This window comes from Pithys albifrons, chromosome 2 (genome assembly GCF_047495875.1).
Source record: "Pithys albifrons albifrons isolate INPA30051 chromosome 2, PitAlb_v1, whole genome shotgun sequence".
NCBI lineage: Eukaryota > Metazoa > Chordata > Aves > Passeriformes > Thamnophilidae > Pithys > Pithys albifrons.
Window position 1 is genome coordinate 109,495,917 of NC_092459.1, and position 14,951 is coordinate 109,510,867.

The window sequence follows — 14,951 nt, forward strand, 5'->3', positions numbered from 1 at the left end:
GGCTCAGGAGTGAGTACAACTATTGCAGTCCCACAATGGCCACACCAATGTGTGCACCTGGTATAACCTAACACATTAAACCACAGTGTAATCTCTCCTCTCTGTTTTTGTAATAACTCGAAGCCATTTAAAGTTAACCTGGAGAGTGGAAGCAGGGGGGTGTCTTTCAGGAATGTGGGGGAAACCTGAACACCAGCCTTAGCTCTGCCAGACACAGACCTTTAGGTAGCAACACTGGGAAGAAACCTTACTTGTTCTAGATGGTAGTGGTCAGAGCTGTAATGATCGTGAAGGTGTCCACGAGTGCAAATTCTTCGATGTTCGCAGGATGCAGGAGAAGCCACAGTTCGCACGGGCTGTTCCCTTTTCTGAGAGGAGTTGGAGGAGCTATCTGTAGCATTCTGTTTTAAATGGAAAGGGGTGGGGGGGAGAAATGGTCACACATTCAGCTGTTACCGCACATGGTATTAAGAGATGTTTTGCCACTCACTGGCTTTGCGCACACCTGCAATACTGGCAACACCTCATGGCTGGAGGCTTCATAAAGTTTCACATAAAATACTTGAAAGAGGCAGATCTGTTGCCAGGCCATAAAAGCTGTCACCACACACATGGAAAAATAATATGCCATAGCCTGCCCATGACATATTCACCAACATTACTTGTATTTGCTTGGCATGTTATTTGTTATCCTGGGCATGGCAGGACGATGAGTTTTCACTAGAAGCTACCTCTGAAAAGTTAAACTCCATTGAATGATGCAATCGTGTAAGTCCTGCGGGCTCAGACAGAGCACCTACTAAGGCTACAAAAATACTGGTAATTTTGTTAACCTTTACACATTCTCCAAACACTCACCAAATTCCAGTTCATCATAAGGTACTTGAAAAATCAGCTTTTCTTTAAAAAGTTCAGGGTTTTTTTCACCCTCTTGTTTTGTCACCAATCTCTAATGTGCAATGAACATTACTTGGGTTTTTATACATTCCTGGCTCATGGTGAACACTTTCTTTAGGTTAACTAGTTACACCATTAGGCAATGATGATCATGAAAGGGTGAAATATCACACAATAACATGCTGTTGCCCATACCTGCAGCTTCTTGACACATGTGCTTTTTCTCCTGCAGAAATACAGTTTTAACCACCATCTCTCTATAGCCCCTCCTCGTTCGATAGTTGCCATACAATAATCTAGAAATTCAGGATTTTGCCCATTAGTTCTATTTATAGATTTCGGGCTTCTTCATATGACCATGAGTATCGACAGCTGTTAAATGCAACAGCAAACTGGAAGCAGGAAAAAAGACCCTCCATGCACAAGGATCAGAACAACTGTAGCACGGAATGTGCCTAAACCACTGCAGCTTTGAAATAAAAAAATCTCCACCCCATCCCCCTCAACTAACAAGATGTGCTGCAGCTATGAGTCCAAAAGAAAGCTTTCCATTTGCACCACAGTTAGCCAAAGACACAACCTTGAGAGCAGAGAGTTGTGTCGGTAGTACCAGACTGGTTTTACCTGAAAAACCTTTACTCCTTGTCAAGAATGCACTCTCTAAACACTATTTTCCAATGCATTGTACTAGACACATCTCTTACTCCAAGAATACAAGAACCTTCATTGTGGGTATTCGTTTATTCTGAAAACAATGCTCTGCAAGACTCCATCCAAAGGTGAGAACACCTTAAAGCATTGCAACACAAAAATAGATGTTGGTTCCTTTAACTGGTGTAGCACTTAGAAAGCACTGAACTCCCAACTTACTTTGCTGAAAGCAAACACAGACATGTTTGCAGTGTGATGTAAAGCCAGCCTGGGTTATCTGAGAGGTACTACAAGCAGGATGAGTTTTGAATGGCTGACCCACCCATTAGGAACAGACTTTTAATGTGTGTGTTTGTTTTGTGGGCTTTTTTCCTTTCTTTTTAAAACAAGTATGTAGAAACAGATCAGCTCTTAATATAGTTAACACCATCTCTAAAATGTAACTGCAATATTCAGGCTCCTCTAAAAAAGTGGTTTCACCAGCCCAGTGTTCTTAACTTCTTAGATAAAGGCACTTCAAATCTAGGGTTTAAACCCTTCAAAGTCAAGTCTTGTGCATGTAACTTCAGATCCTACAATACCCAGCACATTTTGGGGACATTTCAAAAGAAAATAAGCAGCTTTTACAAATACTTCATGATAAAATTAAGCTTACAACCTGTTTGAAAAACCTGAGGAGAGCTAGGATTTAGTTACAACAGCCATGCTGGTACTCATACAAGTACCTTTTTTGCAGAGCTGTACATGGTGCAGACCAAGATGCAAAGCTGTAATTTAAGCTTCTCAGAACAACAGAATGGGACACAACACATCTTACAGTCCAGGCAGCCTCAGCCTGCTCTCCAATTTAAACTTTGACTGACATGAACCGAAAAGGAGGCAGAGCCTTAAAACAGTGCTGCAACAGTCAGGAGAACCCTTCACCTTCCCTGCATTCATGTCTGAGCCCTGCTGGGACAAGCCTTTTGTGGATTCGCTCCGAAAACATCATGGGTGCTCATGGTCGAAACAACGAAGTCTGGGAAAACTAACTGGAGGTGGCTGCACATACTGACCTGCAACTCCCTTGCTGTCCTAGATGAAAATAAAAATCCCACCCAAACTGGATATAACTCCTAGATAATCTCAGCGGGGCAGCTGGGAGCTATAACCAGCCCTCCAAGCAGCGCTATTTGCTGCCTCTCGGGGAAGGCAGCATTTCTGCAACAGGCAACTGGAAAAGAGCTTGTAGTGATTTCCATCTTGCCTGATTCGTATCTACCTTTGCTTTCCTCCACACCTTCTTCTCCTTTAGACCTGTCAGGGCAACCGAGCCTGTCCTCCTCCACGTGTGTTGACACGGCTACAGAACCTGTTTGCAGAGTACCACAGAGGCTGTGGCGCTGGTCTCTGCTTTCACCTTATTAAAAATTGCTGCATTTCCACATTCAATGCCCTCAGATTAGAGGGGCAGTTTGCCAACACAAATACTTCCTCTAAGAGCTCAGAAGTGAAATCAAGCTATCTGAGACCAGGGCTCTGCTCACTGGTCCACAAAGAAGTTCATGCTCACCCCTGGTTGGTGACACTCAAGGCAGCAGCTGGTTGACAAATGCAGGGTTACCTTGCTGACTGACAACTGGGATAAGTGCTGTTACTTTCCAACAATGTCCCTCATGGAAGCTTCAAACTTCCACAGGAGAAGAGAGCTCTCAACACATATGAATGGTTTGAAAATTGAGGGAAATGAAAAAAAACCCACAGGAAATACCCAGCTCCCAAGCAGAATGTCACCACTGAATCCCACAGGCTCCTCACCTGTGCTGGTGAGAATACTCATCAATGATCTGAGAAGTGAACAAGATGACACAGTTTTCTGATGACACTGAAGCTATTCACGGGAGTAAAAATGAAAGCTGACCCTGAAAACTTGCTTAAGAATCTCATAATGCTGAGACACTGGATATTAAAAAAAACCCGCTGAAGTGCAATGTGACGGAGACACCTTGATCTGACATATGCAATGATGCACTCTGAGCCAGCTACTGCTGCTCAGGAAAGAGGTCTTGAGATTGAAACAGGCAACACTGTGACAGCAACAGATTAAAAAAAAAGCAGCAGCAACAATCACCAAGACACAGTACCTATCTGCTGTGCTTCTCCAATTCATCTGCGGTCCTGTTTCCCCTCCACCCTGTGTCACTAAGGGTATTTCCAACACAAAAAGCTCACAGAGCCATGGCCAGCACAACAGAGGACATGGGATGGCTTCTCAACAGCTTACTACGTAGCCTTGGTCTCTCCAGCTATGAAGAGATCATGGAAGGGATGATGAAGATGGGAAGAGAAGTCTACAGAATCATGACTCCCATGGAAAGTGAGCAGGAAGAGATTATTCTAGTATCCTTCAGAAAGGAAGATCCTGAAGCATTCACTAGAACTGGCTCAGATAAGGTTCAGGCACAAGGAGGTACTTCTGATGGTGCCCACGTTAAAATGTAGTTCAAGAAGCCATAGGGAAACCCTCAGAAGAAAATAAGTAACCAAGGATCACAGACATGATGATGCCTCAGGCTTTCCAAAGTCTACTGTTCTCTCAGTACCACTCCACTGGGACTGAACCTGGACCTAATGACTGCTGAAAGTCAAGTATGTTCTCAAAGAAAAGGCACACTCATCTTCAGCCAAGTGCCACTAAGAACAAATGATGGCAAGACTGTCAGTGAGGGAAGCAGGGAACAACTTCTGTACCCCATGACGAGACTGGGTCTTGGCTGGGATTTTCTACCACCAGCATAGCAGGGAAAGTTTTGGGGAGGATGGTGGAGAGGGGGAACATGAGAGGTTTGCTGCAGGTCATCCAAACACAACACACTCGCCTACAGGAATACATCCAGAAAGGGCATGATGTCCAGAACTAGGCTATTTCACCGACAGAAATTCAGGTCCCAAAACTGAAGCCACTGGTCTGTCAGGGAAACACTGTCTTCTTCTAAAACGTGTTGAAACCAGTCCAGCTCCAGCATTTGGTTTTTGAGGGAAAGCTATTGAAAACATGCCCAGTAGCCACATAAGAGGAATGAACTCAAAACTAAAGTTGGAACAGGGAGTCCGATAAGAAACTGTTTCAACATGCCCTCAAATGCTCAATTATGAGACATTTGTGCTGCACGTACCAGAGCTTTGTGATTGCTATTGCGGTCCCAAAGTCTTGTGGTTTCGCTGCTCGGATAACAAAATCATTAATCATGACCATGAGAGTCATTTTATAAAACCTGTGCAACACATTTCCTGTTGCAAGGGATCTGTACATATCTGAGTGAGCACACGTACCACATGTGTGGTATGGTTGCTTTAAGAAACAACACTGGGCTTTTACAGGCAAATGATGGCACTGTGGTAATTTAAAAAGAGAAAAACGTGTCCTTGTTTCCCCCTCAGACTTTCAGAAGTGACTCATTAAATTAAAAACCCCTAGTCATTAGTAAAGAAGATTATGTTAATCATTTACTGCAGTTTACTTCTCATTGAAATGGATTTGCTACACAAGAAGGCTAATCAGATACCAAGTAATCGGCATAGATAAGTATCTACCAGAGAATGAGAAAGAGAAGCCTTCTCCTGCTGTGAACTGGACTGATCACCTTGTCTCTAATGGCTTCACAGATTAGGTTCACCCCTTGTGATGCAACATCCAAGGGTGACTATGACAAAGAAGAAAGATTCCTCTCAATTATGAAGCAATACATGGTGGCAGCTTGTCAGAAATTGGTTGCCAGAGGGCAATTATGGAGCTCTGTCACTTAAAACTTCCAGAAGTGCTCTCAGCCAGCAAGTCTGCTGTCAAAAATAATTGTGGGTCAGGCAAGATGTCTTTTTTTTTCTCTCTCCGGGATTTCAATGGTTACACGAAGCAGGGGGGAACAGAAGTATCATGATGTTGAACAATTAGTTTTGCAAGTAATGCTTCTAAAGGAATCAAAATCCCATGTCATTCTGGCCTCTGCAAAGCACAGGCCCTCTGCAAGCCAACCTGGTCTCTATTGCCACACTCCACTTTGCTCATCTCCCGCTGCCATGCAAGCCCACCCACCACATCACCCAGACCCAAAGACTGCTGACATGCAGCACGGGAATGCACAACTTGGTGGGGCTCATCTTTACCAAGGCAACCCTCTGCAACAGCCCAAGCTCCTCACAGCAGCTTCTGGATTCACTTTGGGAAGTCTGGATATGTTAAAGAGGAGCCCATCATCACCTTGTCATCTCCACCATTCCCAAGAGAAAGAAACCCTGCTCCATATCAATTCATAGCTTGAGGATGACCCTGGCAAAATGAGAGCCAGAAAGCTGCATCCTCCGGTGCCACAGCCCAACCACCTCCGGCTGAGACTCCCACAAGGGGCTCTGTGAAGGCAGCCAGAGCCCCAGGTGTGCTCTGCTCAGGTGCAATCCCTTGGGACCCCAGGTACAAGCCAGACCTTCTTCACTTGACCTGTTCCATTCCCTGGCATGTGGGGAGGCACAGCTGTGCTATCAATACAGAAAGGAAAAATGATAAAGCCGGTGAGAAAGCGCAGCAAGGAGTGATACTGAGCTCAGCACTGGCCTGGGGCTTATCTGCAGAGCCTCTGCTGTTCAGGAACTTCACAAAGAGGAAGTCTGAGAGTTATTTTGGATGCATGGCAAAGAAACTTCCACCTTTCCAAAGAAATTAAGATGAAATACAGTCTCCCAGAACTCCTTCAGCTTAATCTTGCCAGACCAAAACAAGTCCTTCCCTTCCCCTCTAGCTTCTTTTTTTTTTTTTTTAAAGCCTAATGAGATACAGGACTTTTGAATTTCATAGGGAGTGAACAGCACAAATCCTAATTTTTGTCTCAAAATGCCTTTTTCTCTCTATTCAAGAAATTTAGAAAAGGAAACAGCTGACATTTTCCATCCACCTCTAAGTGTACCCCTTATACTCATGACAGCCCATTTCAAAGGGAGCTTAGATTATCCAAGTATTAAGAAAAGGGTTCAGAGTGAAAAATCTTTTAAGACTTGAGTGTCTTGTCTCCTGAGCATAAGCTTTAAATTTGTCATGCCAAGATAAACCCATGGAAGAAAATGGTTTTGTCAAATTTCTGTTTGTTTCCTACCACTGAAGACAGAAATTGTATTGCAAAAAACTGCTTCCATACATTTAGGAAAGATTTTGCCACTCTTATCCACTGAGGATGGCTGGAGCTGAATCTAGTTCTACTCCTTAGCAGAGAGTCTGAAGGAAAAGCTTCATGTTAGATCATATTCCCACACAGTTTAAAGACAAATTGGCTGTACACAACCATTACAACAGGCACGGATTCAGTCTTTTCTAATACCAGAATAAGACTAGAATTTCTCAAATATTTGGACTGTAGTCATACCTTACACAAATACCAATATAAAGTGCAGAAAGCCAGTTAGTTTTACTGCTATGTTTCTTTTATTTTAAGTTTTTGTGGTTATATCTTTTGATGCCAGAAAGATGCTGGTGGCTGTGCTGGCTGATGTCAGCAAAACATAGGGAACACTTACAAAAATTTGGTGCACAAAATCATCTCTATCAAACTCCTGCTAAACCCGATTCTGGCATCATGGGTGAGTCCTGCATGGACCACAGACATGGCTTAACAGCTCACTTGGAGGAGTAAAAAGAATATATGAGAATTAGACACGGTTAAATGACATGGCGAACTCAGATGTGGTAAGAGCGAAACTTCAGTGAGATTTTCCTGTTTCAGTACTTGCCACATACAAAGCATCAGACAACTCTGCAACAGCAAGCATTTGAACAGATACAAAAAGAAATGTCTGCAAAAGTCAGAGAAGACTGAACTAAGAAAGTACCCTATTTCACGCAGACTCAGCCCAGGACCAGAGGCTGTGAGAGGGTCCACACAACATTTCCTTCCCATATACCACCACCTCCCCTTGCCCTTATTGCACCACTGGGCTAGAGCATCACTTAAATAGAAGGAAAAGCCTTTGCATCAGGTGCTTATAAGAGAAAACCAGAATGCTGTAAGGGGAAAAAGCCCCCAAACCATAAGCCCCAGCAGCTGGGGCTGCTCCCTCAGCCAGGACAGCAATCCCATAGTACAGTGGAGAGTAGGGTGGCTCTGTGTACCTATGAGGCACTGATGTCCTTATCAACATCGAGAGTTCTTCATTCCTGTAACTCCTCCATGTCATGGCCTGAGTAGATTTCTCCATGCTGAGAGGAGCTATACTGCTTCAACAGGATCTTTTACCTAAATCTGGGAACTATTTAAACTAACCAACTGCTTAAAACCATCTAGGGATAGAGGCAGGCTTTTTGCAAAAAGGCAACGACATTTTGGAAATGACATCTTGGTGCAGACTACAGCATTGTTGGGATGGTCAGCAACCAATATTTGTGTTTGTAGTAGAGATCCACAAAGATCAGCAAAGTCTCCCTCCTCTAAAAAGTGCTATTAGCCACATTACCACATGTCCTCTGCTAAGGCCATGAGAATGGCCACCAAGGTCTGCACTGCTGTGGGTAGGTGATGGTCACTGCTTCTCCCTCCCACCAGTCCCATCACCTGCTCTGTGTGCATACATGAGTGGAGGACCACAGAAATCCAGCCCCAAATCATTCCTGCATCAGTTCTCCCTGACCTCAGTTGACCACCCATGTGGTAGCACAGAAGGGTCTCCTGGCAATGCAGGGGGCAGCAGTGGAGGAGGAGTTCCTAATTTTCAGATCCTAACAGAGAACTCAGCACATTCAATGCTGCCAAAAACCCTTTTGCAAGACGGGTAAGGATGCCAGGAAATTAAGGAGGAAAGTTCAGAGGCGGGTGATAAACACTGGACAAGCACAGGGGATGGCAGGAGCCTGTGCTGCTGCTGAGCCCAGCTGGGAACAGATGGCTCCACAGAACCCACCACTGAATCTCAGCTCCTCTGTATGGAACATTTCAAGGAGGGGGGGAAGGAAATAATACTGGGGGGGGGGGACGGGAATGCTAATGAAAATTAAATTAGTCAAAGAATTAATGCACCTAATCCATCGTTAAGGTCTTTGTTACATAAAAACTCAACACTGCAGCCTATAAATTCAGCAGTGCTCCTCCCTATATAATACACCAGCTTACAAACAGAGGGGAAAAATGCAGCTAAATGCAAACTTCCCACAGCAGACTGATAGGATATTTTAGGAAGTCAGTTAGGGGTCATTTATTCACACAGTTATGAACATCAACGTTATTTTAGCTGGTATTTATCACCAAAATAGAATCCAACAGCTGATGCAAACTTTTAAAATACCCTCTTCACATGCTCTGCAAATATGTCAGGCTCTGCTTAAAAAAGTCATGGTACTTATTTACTTCTGCCTTTCCTTCTCCTTTTGCAGACAGAGCCAGAGACAGATGAACTGCTTCCTATAATCACATCTGATTTAATTTTCGTAAAATATTTACGAGATATAGGGCAAGCAGACACTTGGCAAAACACATTAGGCAGGTGAGGGAAGAAAACAGGGCTTTTTAGATGGCAGTTCTTTATAATGCATTTCTGTAACGGCCAAAGGTCCATTTTGAGCTCTCCAGACTCATATTTTGTTGTACATCTTCAGTTACTACCAAACACATACCTGGGGCAGAGGGGACAGCAACCTGCAGTATTTTGTCAATCAGAAGGTTGTGAGGCTTTTTGTGTTTTTTTTCTTTTTGTTTCCCTTCTTTAAATGGGTGGAAGGGGAAGCCTGTCAATTTAAAGGAAAATCTTGAAGCCTCATGTAAAAGCACATTTCATTGTTGAGCTTTACCAAAGTCCTTCTTTTCCTTTTCAAATTCACCAAAAAAGAAAACTGCAAACATGAAAACAACCCCCAAAAAACATTTGAGAGGATACAATCAAATTCCGGTTAGACAAGCAAAATTCAGGTCCACACTCTGGGAAGTCTCAACTCTTTTCTACCAGTTACATGAGACAACAGATTCAAATCTGATTTGCCAGTGTTCAAACAGCACATGGAATTACAGGCTCCTTCATGGGGAGGAGAGCAACAACAGGCATTTGCTGTGCAGTTCCAACTCAGCTCCCTTTATGTCCCCTCCAACATGGATGCTCCTGCTCAGCACCACAGCCAAATGCTTTCCCCCTCTGAATCAGGCAGAGAGGGTGAGGTCGGGCACAGCTTTGCCTGCTCGCTCCAGACCTGCACAGCCCTCCGGTCCCACCGGGTTATGTGCCAGGCAGCCAATCCCTAATCCCTTCTGCTGCAGTACAGGAAGTTGTCAATCATCACTCTGCTCCCTCCTGGCCTAGGCTGTCTCTTTCCAACAGAGTTTACACCCTGTACGAGGTCTACACTGCCTGCACCTTCAAAGGCAGTGCCTGGGGCCAGACAAGACACCCCAAATCCAGCTGGCGTTCCTGGTGCCTCCTCCTGTGAGTGCCCTGGGACAAAAAGTTTTGTTCCAACACAGCAGCCAGCAGGGATTGTAGCTCACAAATACAGCTGTGTGCTGGAAGCCACTTCCTCAGGTTGAATATTAAAATAATGGAAAAGGCTATTTTCTGTCTTTGTGAAATTTTCAAGCACTCCAGAGCCAAAGGAAAGGACTTTACACTTCAAAGGCTGACTGCATAGACCAGATTAAAGAAGGAATCCAATGGAAAACTAGAGTCATATCAACCATGTATTTTCAAGGTAAAAGAGTACATTTGGCCATAACACACCCACATTGACATTGCCACAGTTCTTCTGTCATCTCCTTCTTGTCTCGATCAAGGGATGAATTTCACAGTAGCAACATGGAGGAGGAAAATGCCATAAATCCTAAACCAGACTCAGACACAAGTGCAAGAACCATCTACTCGTACCACTAGCTCAAGCAAAGGTCTTGCAGAGGGTGATGTATCCAGGGCCCAGGGGTACACAATGAATTTCAGGTGGTGTGATGAGCAGTAGTGGGGTGGAAGAGATTTTCTGCCACCTGCTTAGTCTGTCAGCTCTTACAGTTTCCCTTGAGGCAGCACTTCTGCTTTTCCAGCCCTACAGTGAGCTGGCTCTGGGAGCTCAGCCACCGGAAAAGCATTTGTGTTCTTTTACAGGACTAGTTTTTGGTTCACTTCCCCAGGCTGGCTCAGCATGGGGTCAGCCATGCTAGGAAAAGGGGGATGGAGAAGCCTCCTCTCTGCTCTGCTGAGGCTGAAGATGCACCAGTCAAGTCACATCCCTCGGCTATGGTTTCACATAGGTGCTAAAATAACTCCTGTCACCCCAAATCCTTCTCCCCCACATCAGCTCAACGCTTGGCATGGCTGTGCTGCAAAAGCAAGGTGGGGGAACTGAGCTGGCTGGAAAACAACTTGCTTTTCACAGGAATCCAGCCTCAAATCAGGCCCCCCTTACATAATGCTGAAGAAATGCCCTGGGAAACATGGCTTAACAAAAGCAAAAAAAAAAAAAACACAACAAAACCAAACAACCAAAAAGTCCTTTTCCCTTCTGATTTACTGTATGTTAAGAAAGGGCAATCTCATTTTGGCTGTATTTTGTTTCTAACACATTTGTGTCTTTAACACACAAATGCACTAAGGCATTCGGCTCCAGATGAATTCAAAGGGAACACACAAACAACTTCACACTTTAACTCATCACATAGTTTAAGTACATTACTACACAGCCAAATTATTTTTTCAAGATACAAACATGGAGCTGGTTAATTACAAGTGTGAAATGATGCTAAAACACACTGATCACAAACTCACCACACTAAAAACTACAGATGGAGAGGCACCAGTCAAGTCACCTTTGGATGAGGAATCTTACAGGCAGGTTTGCTGGTGACTCTTCTCATCCTAAAGCCTCTATTACAAGAAAAGAAGGCTTTCAGTAACTTGAAGATTACTTAAATGAGGACAAGTCTGGTTATACATAACAAAAATAATTAAGGGGTAAACCCTTTAGATGGCACATTAAAATATGCCAGAAAGGAAGCAAGAAAGTAAGCAAGCAAGCAAGCTGTCCTCTGAACTGCTGCAACAAACTGAATGAAACTCAATACTTAACTGGTGCACAAATTACAACACAAGTTCTGGCAAGATGCAGCTATAAGGAAACTTCCACCACAGCAGAAGATCAAATTTCTGCTTCCTGAAGGATATATCCCAATCCCAGTGCACAACCAACTGTGCTTGTATGTGGGAACAGTACAGAAAACACACTACAAACATGGTCCTGAGAGGAAATAGTGACAAGAGAAATTGCTTACCCTCAGCAAGGTAGCTCAACACATCCCAGTTGTTGCTATAATTAGCTACATAAAAACTACTTGACAGCAAGACTTACAATATCTGATAGCAATATAGATATTTTCTGCTTAATATTTTGTTCTTATTCTTCATTCACTTAGAGTGAAACAGTGCCAAAGTAACTGAAGTTCAGTGCATTTGGGAATTGTGTTAAACTGCCTATTCCTGATCTACAGCAAGAGAAGCATGCTTTGCCTATCAGAGAGTGACACAAAAACAAAAAAAAAATTATATGATAAATACAATAAAGCAATACATAAATTGTGCAAGACCCCTCCTCTTTCTCCTTTCTTTTAAAGGAAGCAAATAAAGCTTCAAATTTACACCATGAATCTCTCTCCTATCAGCTCCCTGGAGCTCTTCACTTCATTACATCTCATGAATCTGTTATATACATGAGAATAAATAATTTTATGTTTTGTATACCTCCACACCACAGTAGTTTTCATATTTCCTTCTGTCCAGATGACAGGCTACAAGCAATACAGGACAATCTACAGGCTGAAGTAGACAGTAATTACCCCCACAGTTTTGAAGAACTTAAGCAAAAGAGCAGCTGCCATCCTAAATGATACCTCCGTTTTAGTGACAACAGTATTAAATTATCAGTGAGTAAACCTTGCTTGTATTGGTAAAAAGAATAAGAAAAAAAATGGGTAAAATTCCAGCATCACTTGAAAGAAACAGGAGGTCCTGAAAGAAAGGAGGAAACACAACACGAGAAAATAAACCTGACAGCCAGAGAAAAAACTTTCCACTTGACCTTCCCTACTGAAAAATCTCTTTGAGCCTCAGTATCCATTCCCATTGACTGATGTGAATTTGTGAGCAAACTTAACCTGAAGGCATAAAACCCCCACAAACAACAAGGGAAGGGATAAAAAGCAGTTAGCCTTAAAATAGCTGGATATTCAGGACCTTTTCACTGTTTTAGTGGCATCTCTCTTGCCTTCTGACCCCTGGCATACAAGCAGGAAGAATTCCACTGAAAAGCTGATACACCCTGGGATTAATGGGATGAAGAAAAAAACCCCCAATTAAACTAGAGATAAACCAATGACTTCAGCCTCTGGGACTACCTTGGTAGCCAGCCTGCTGGAACACATCAAGGCAGAGCTCCCAGCGCTGAAGTGTGAAGAGCCAAAGCCGTGTTCAGACACGACAAGCGTTTGCTGAGGTGGTGCTGCACTGACTGTTCAAGTGCCAGACAGGGATGCCCAGAGCACTGTGTGGAACTTGAGACCCAGCTACAGAAGAGCATGAATAAATCTTAGTTCAGTTCATTGGTCAAAGCCAGAAATGGTTTCTTTTTTTTTTTTTTGTTTTGTTTTGTTTGGAGAGAGGGATTTGAGCCTGCTGGCTTGTGTGCAAGTTTTTCTCTTCTTAGTCCGTACTTTTTTTTTCCTTTTAAAATCTGAATTAGAATAGCTGTGGTTTACAATGTGAGGCCAAAATCCAGACATCAGAGGATGTGGCTAGCAGCAATGAACCCATCCAGGCACAGCACAGCTGGCTGCTGGGCAGGAAGAAGAACAGAAGTGAGGCCGAGTCCTGTCACTGTGACAATCCCCTTGTTGCTTTGCTCAGCCTCCCTGAGCAAACAAGGTGAATTTGCTCGAGGTGACAACCCCATCATCCCCACAGAAAGCTCTGATACTCCAAAAGGCATTTTTCCTTTCTGCTACTCTGGCACAGCCTTAAGAAAAAGCAAAATTGCAGACTTTTGTAGCTCCTTAATCCCTGAGCACAAATTCTGACAGAAATACATTGGTGCTTCTCTACTCTCGGCAACATCTTTTTCCACAGAGGGGTGGGATGAGATGCTGCAGCATCCCACAGAACTTACAAATATATCCCAAAGTATTTGGACTGGGTTTCTACATGTCTACTTTACAGAAAAAAGCTACAGTGGTTCTTTAAAAGAACCATCTGAACGTGAAACGACCAAGCCAGCAAGAAAAAATTAGTGTTTATCTAACATAAATCTTATAAATTTTAATAGTGAGGCTGTGACATGCTTGAGGCCCACATAGGAGATGAAAGTAGACAAAAAGTTTCATGGAAAGGCAGCAGGGAGAAATCTGTTTTCCTAATTAAAAAAAGAGAAGAGATGCAATGCAAGGAGGACTGTAATGGTAACATCTGCCCCAGTGTGCACCACTCTGGTGGAGAATGGGTAATTGTGCCTGTCTCTGAATGACTGTCAGCAGCATCCAAACTTCCCAACTCAAACATCCCCAAGCACAGGAATACACGTTCATGATGAGAAAAAGGTGCAGGATTACTAGAAAAACACAACCTGGTGGTGAAAACACAAGTCTGAAGACTTCTGCTGGAAACCTGAGGAGAAAAGCAGCGGCTCCAAATTAGGAAGGTGAAGCCAGAGAATAGTTCCCCTGCCTTGTAGTCAGGCAACCAAGATAAGCAAGCTTTTAGCCAGGAATCAACAAAGAGAAGAAATGGATCAAATACAGGCGCCTTGAAATTCAACTCTGTGGCTCAAGACTGTTCTACCTGCAAAATTCTGCATGCCTCATTCTGAACAAAAACTAGGATTTTAACAACATTATTACTGATTACATGAAACAGCTGTGATTGTACTGTGCATATCAAACTAAGTAAGGCTGAGTTTTGGTGTTTTCTCCCTTAACACAGAAGCAGACTGCAGTCATTTTTAGAGCCACAAACCAGAACAAACATGGGAGCTGCTGCTCCTCCTGCCAGTGGGTGTCTTTTCTATAGCACTAAAGCAGGCACAAGGCTGCAGATTTATCTGAAAAACACATGAGTGGTGGTGTTTCAGCTGAGCTGGTCATAAGGTTTCGGAACAAACACCTCTGCTTTTTCAGGTGGGATGCTAAAAGAGACCATTTCAGGCACTCTGCAGACTCTGGAAGACATTGACCTTTTTCCCTTGGACTCAATTCACATTTTTCACTTCATGGTCATGTGGGATTATTATCTGTAATTGAAAGTAGAAGTGTAGATTAACGGAAAAATTTTACACAAAACCTCAATTATATGGCAGATTCTGTGGCTGAGGAACTACAGAATGTGTTCAGTCTGTAGTAAACATTTTTTCTAAAATGAATGTTACTTAAAGAAGG

The 14,951-nt window shown here is 43.3% G+C and overlaps 1 protein-coding gene across 1 annotated transcript in view; it reads right to left on the bottom strand.

The window, feature by feature from the left end:
* SPRED2 (sprouty related EVH1 domain containing 2) overlaps positions 1–14,951 on the bottom strand; it is a 60,141-nt gene that overhangs the window by 3,634 nt on the left and 41,556 nt on the right. The window contains exon 5 of the mRNA XM_071582079.1: positions 252–401. Coding sequence (XP_071438180.1) covers positions 252–401 — 150 coding nt within the window. The remainder of the gene's footprint in view (positions 1–251; positions 402–14,951) is intronic.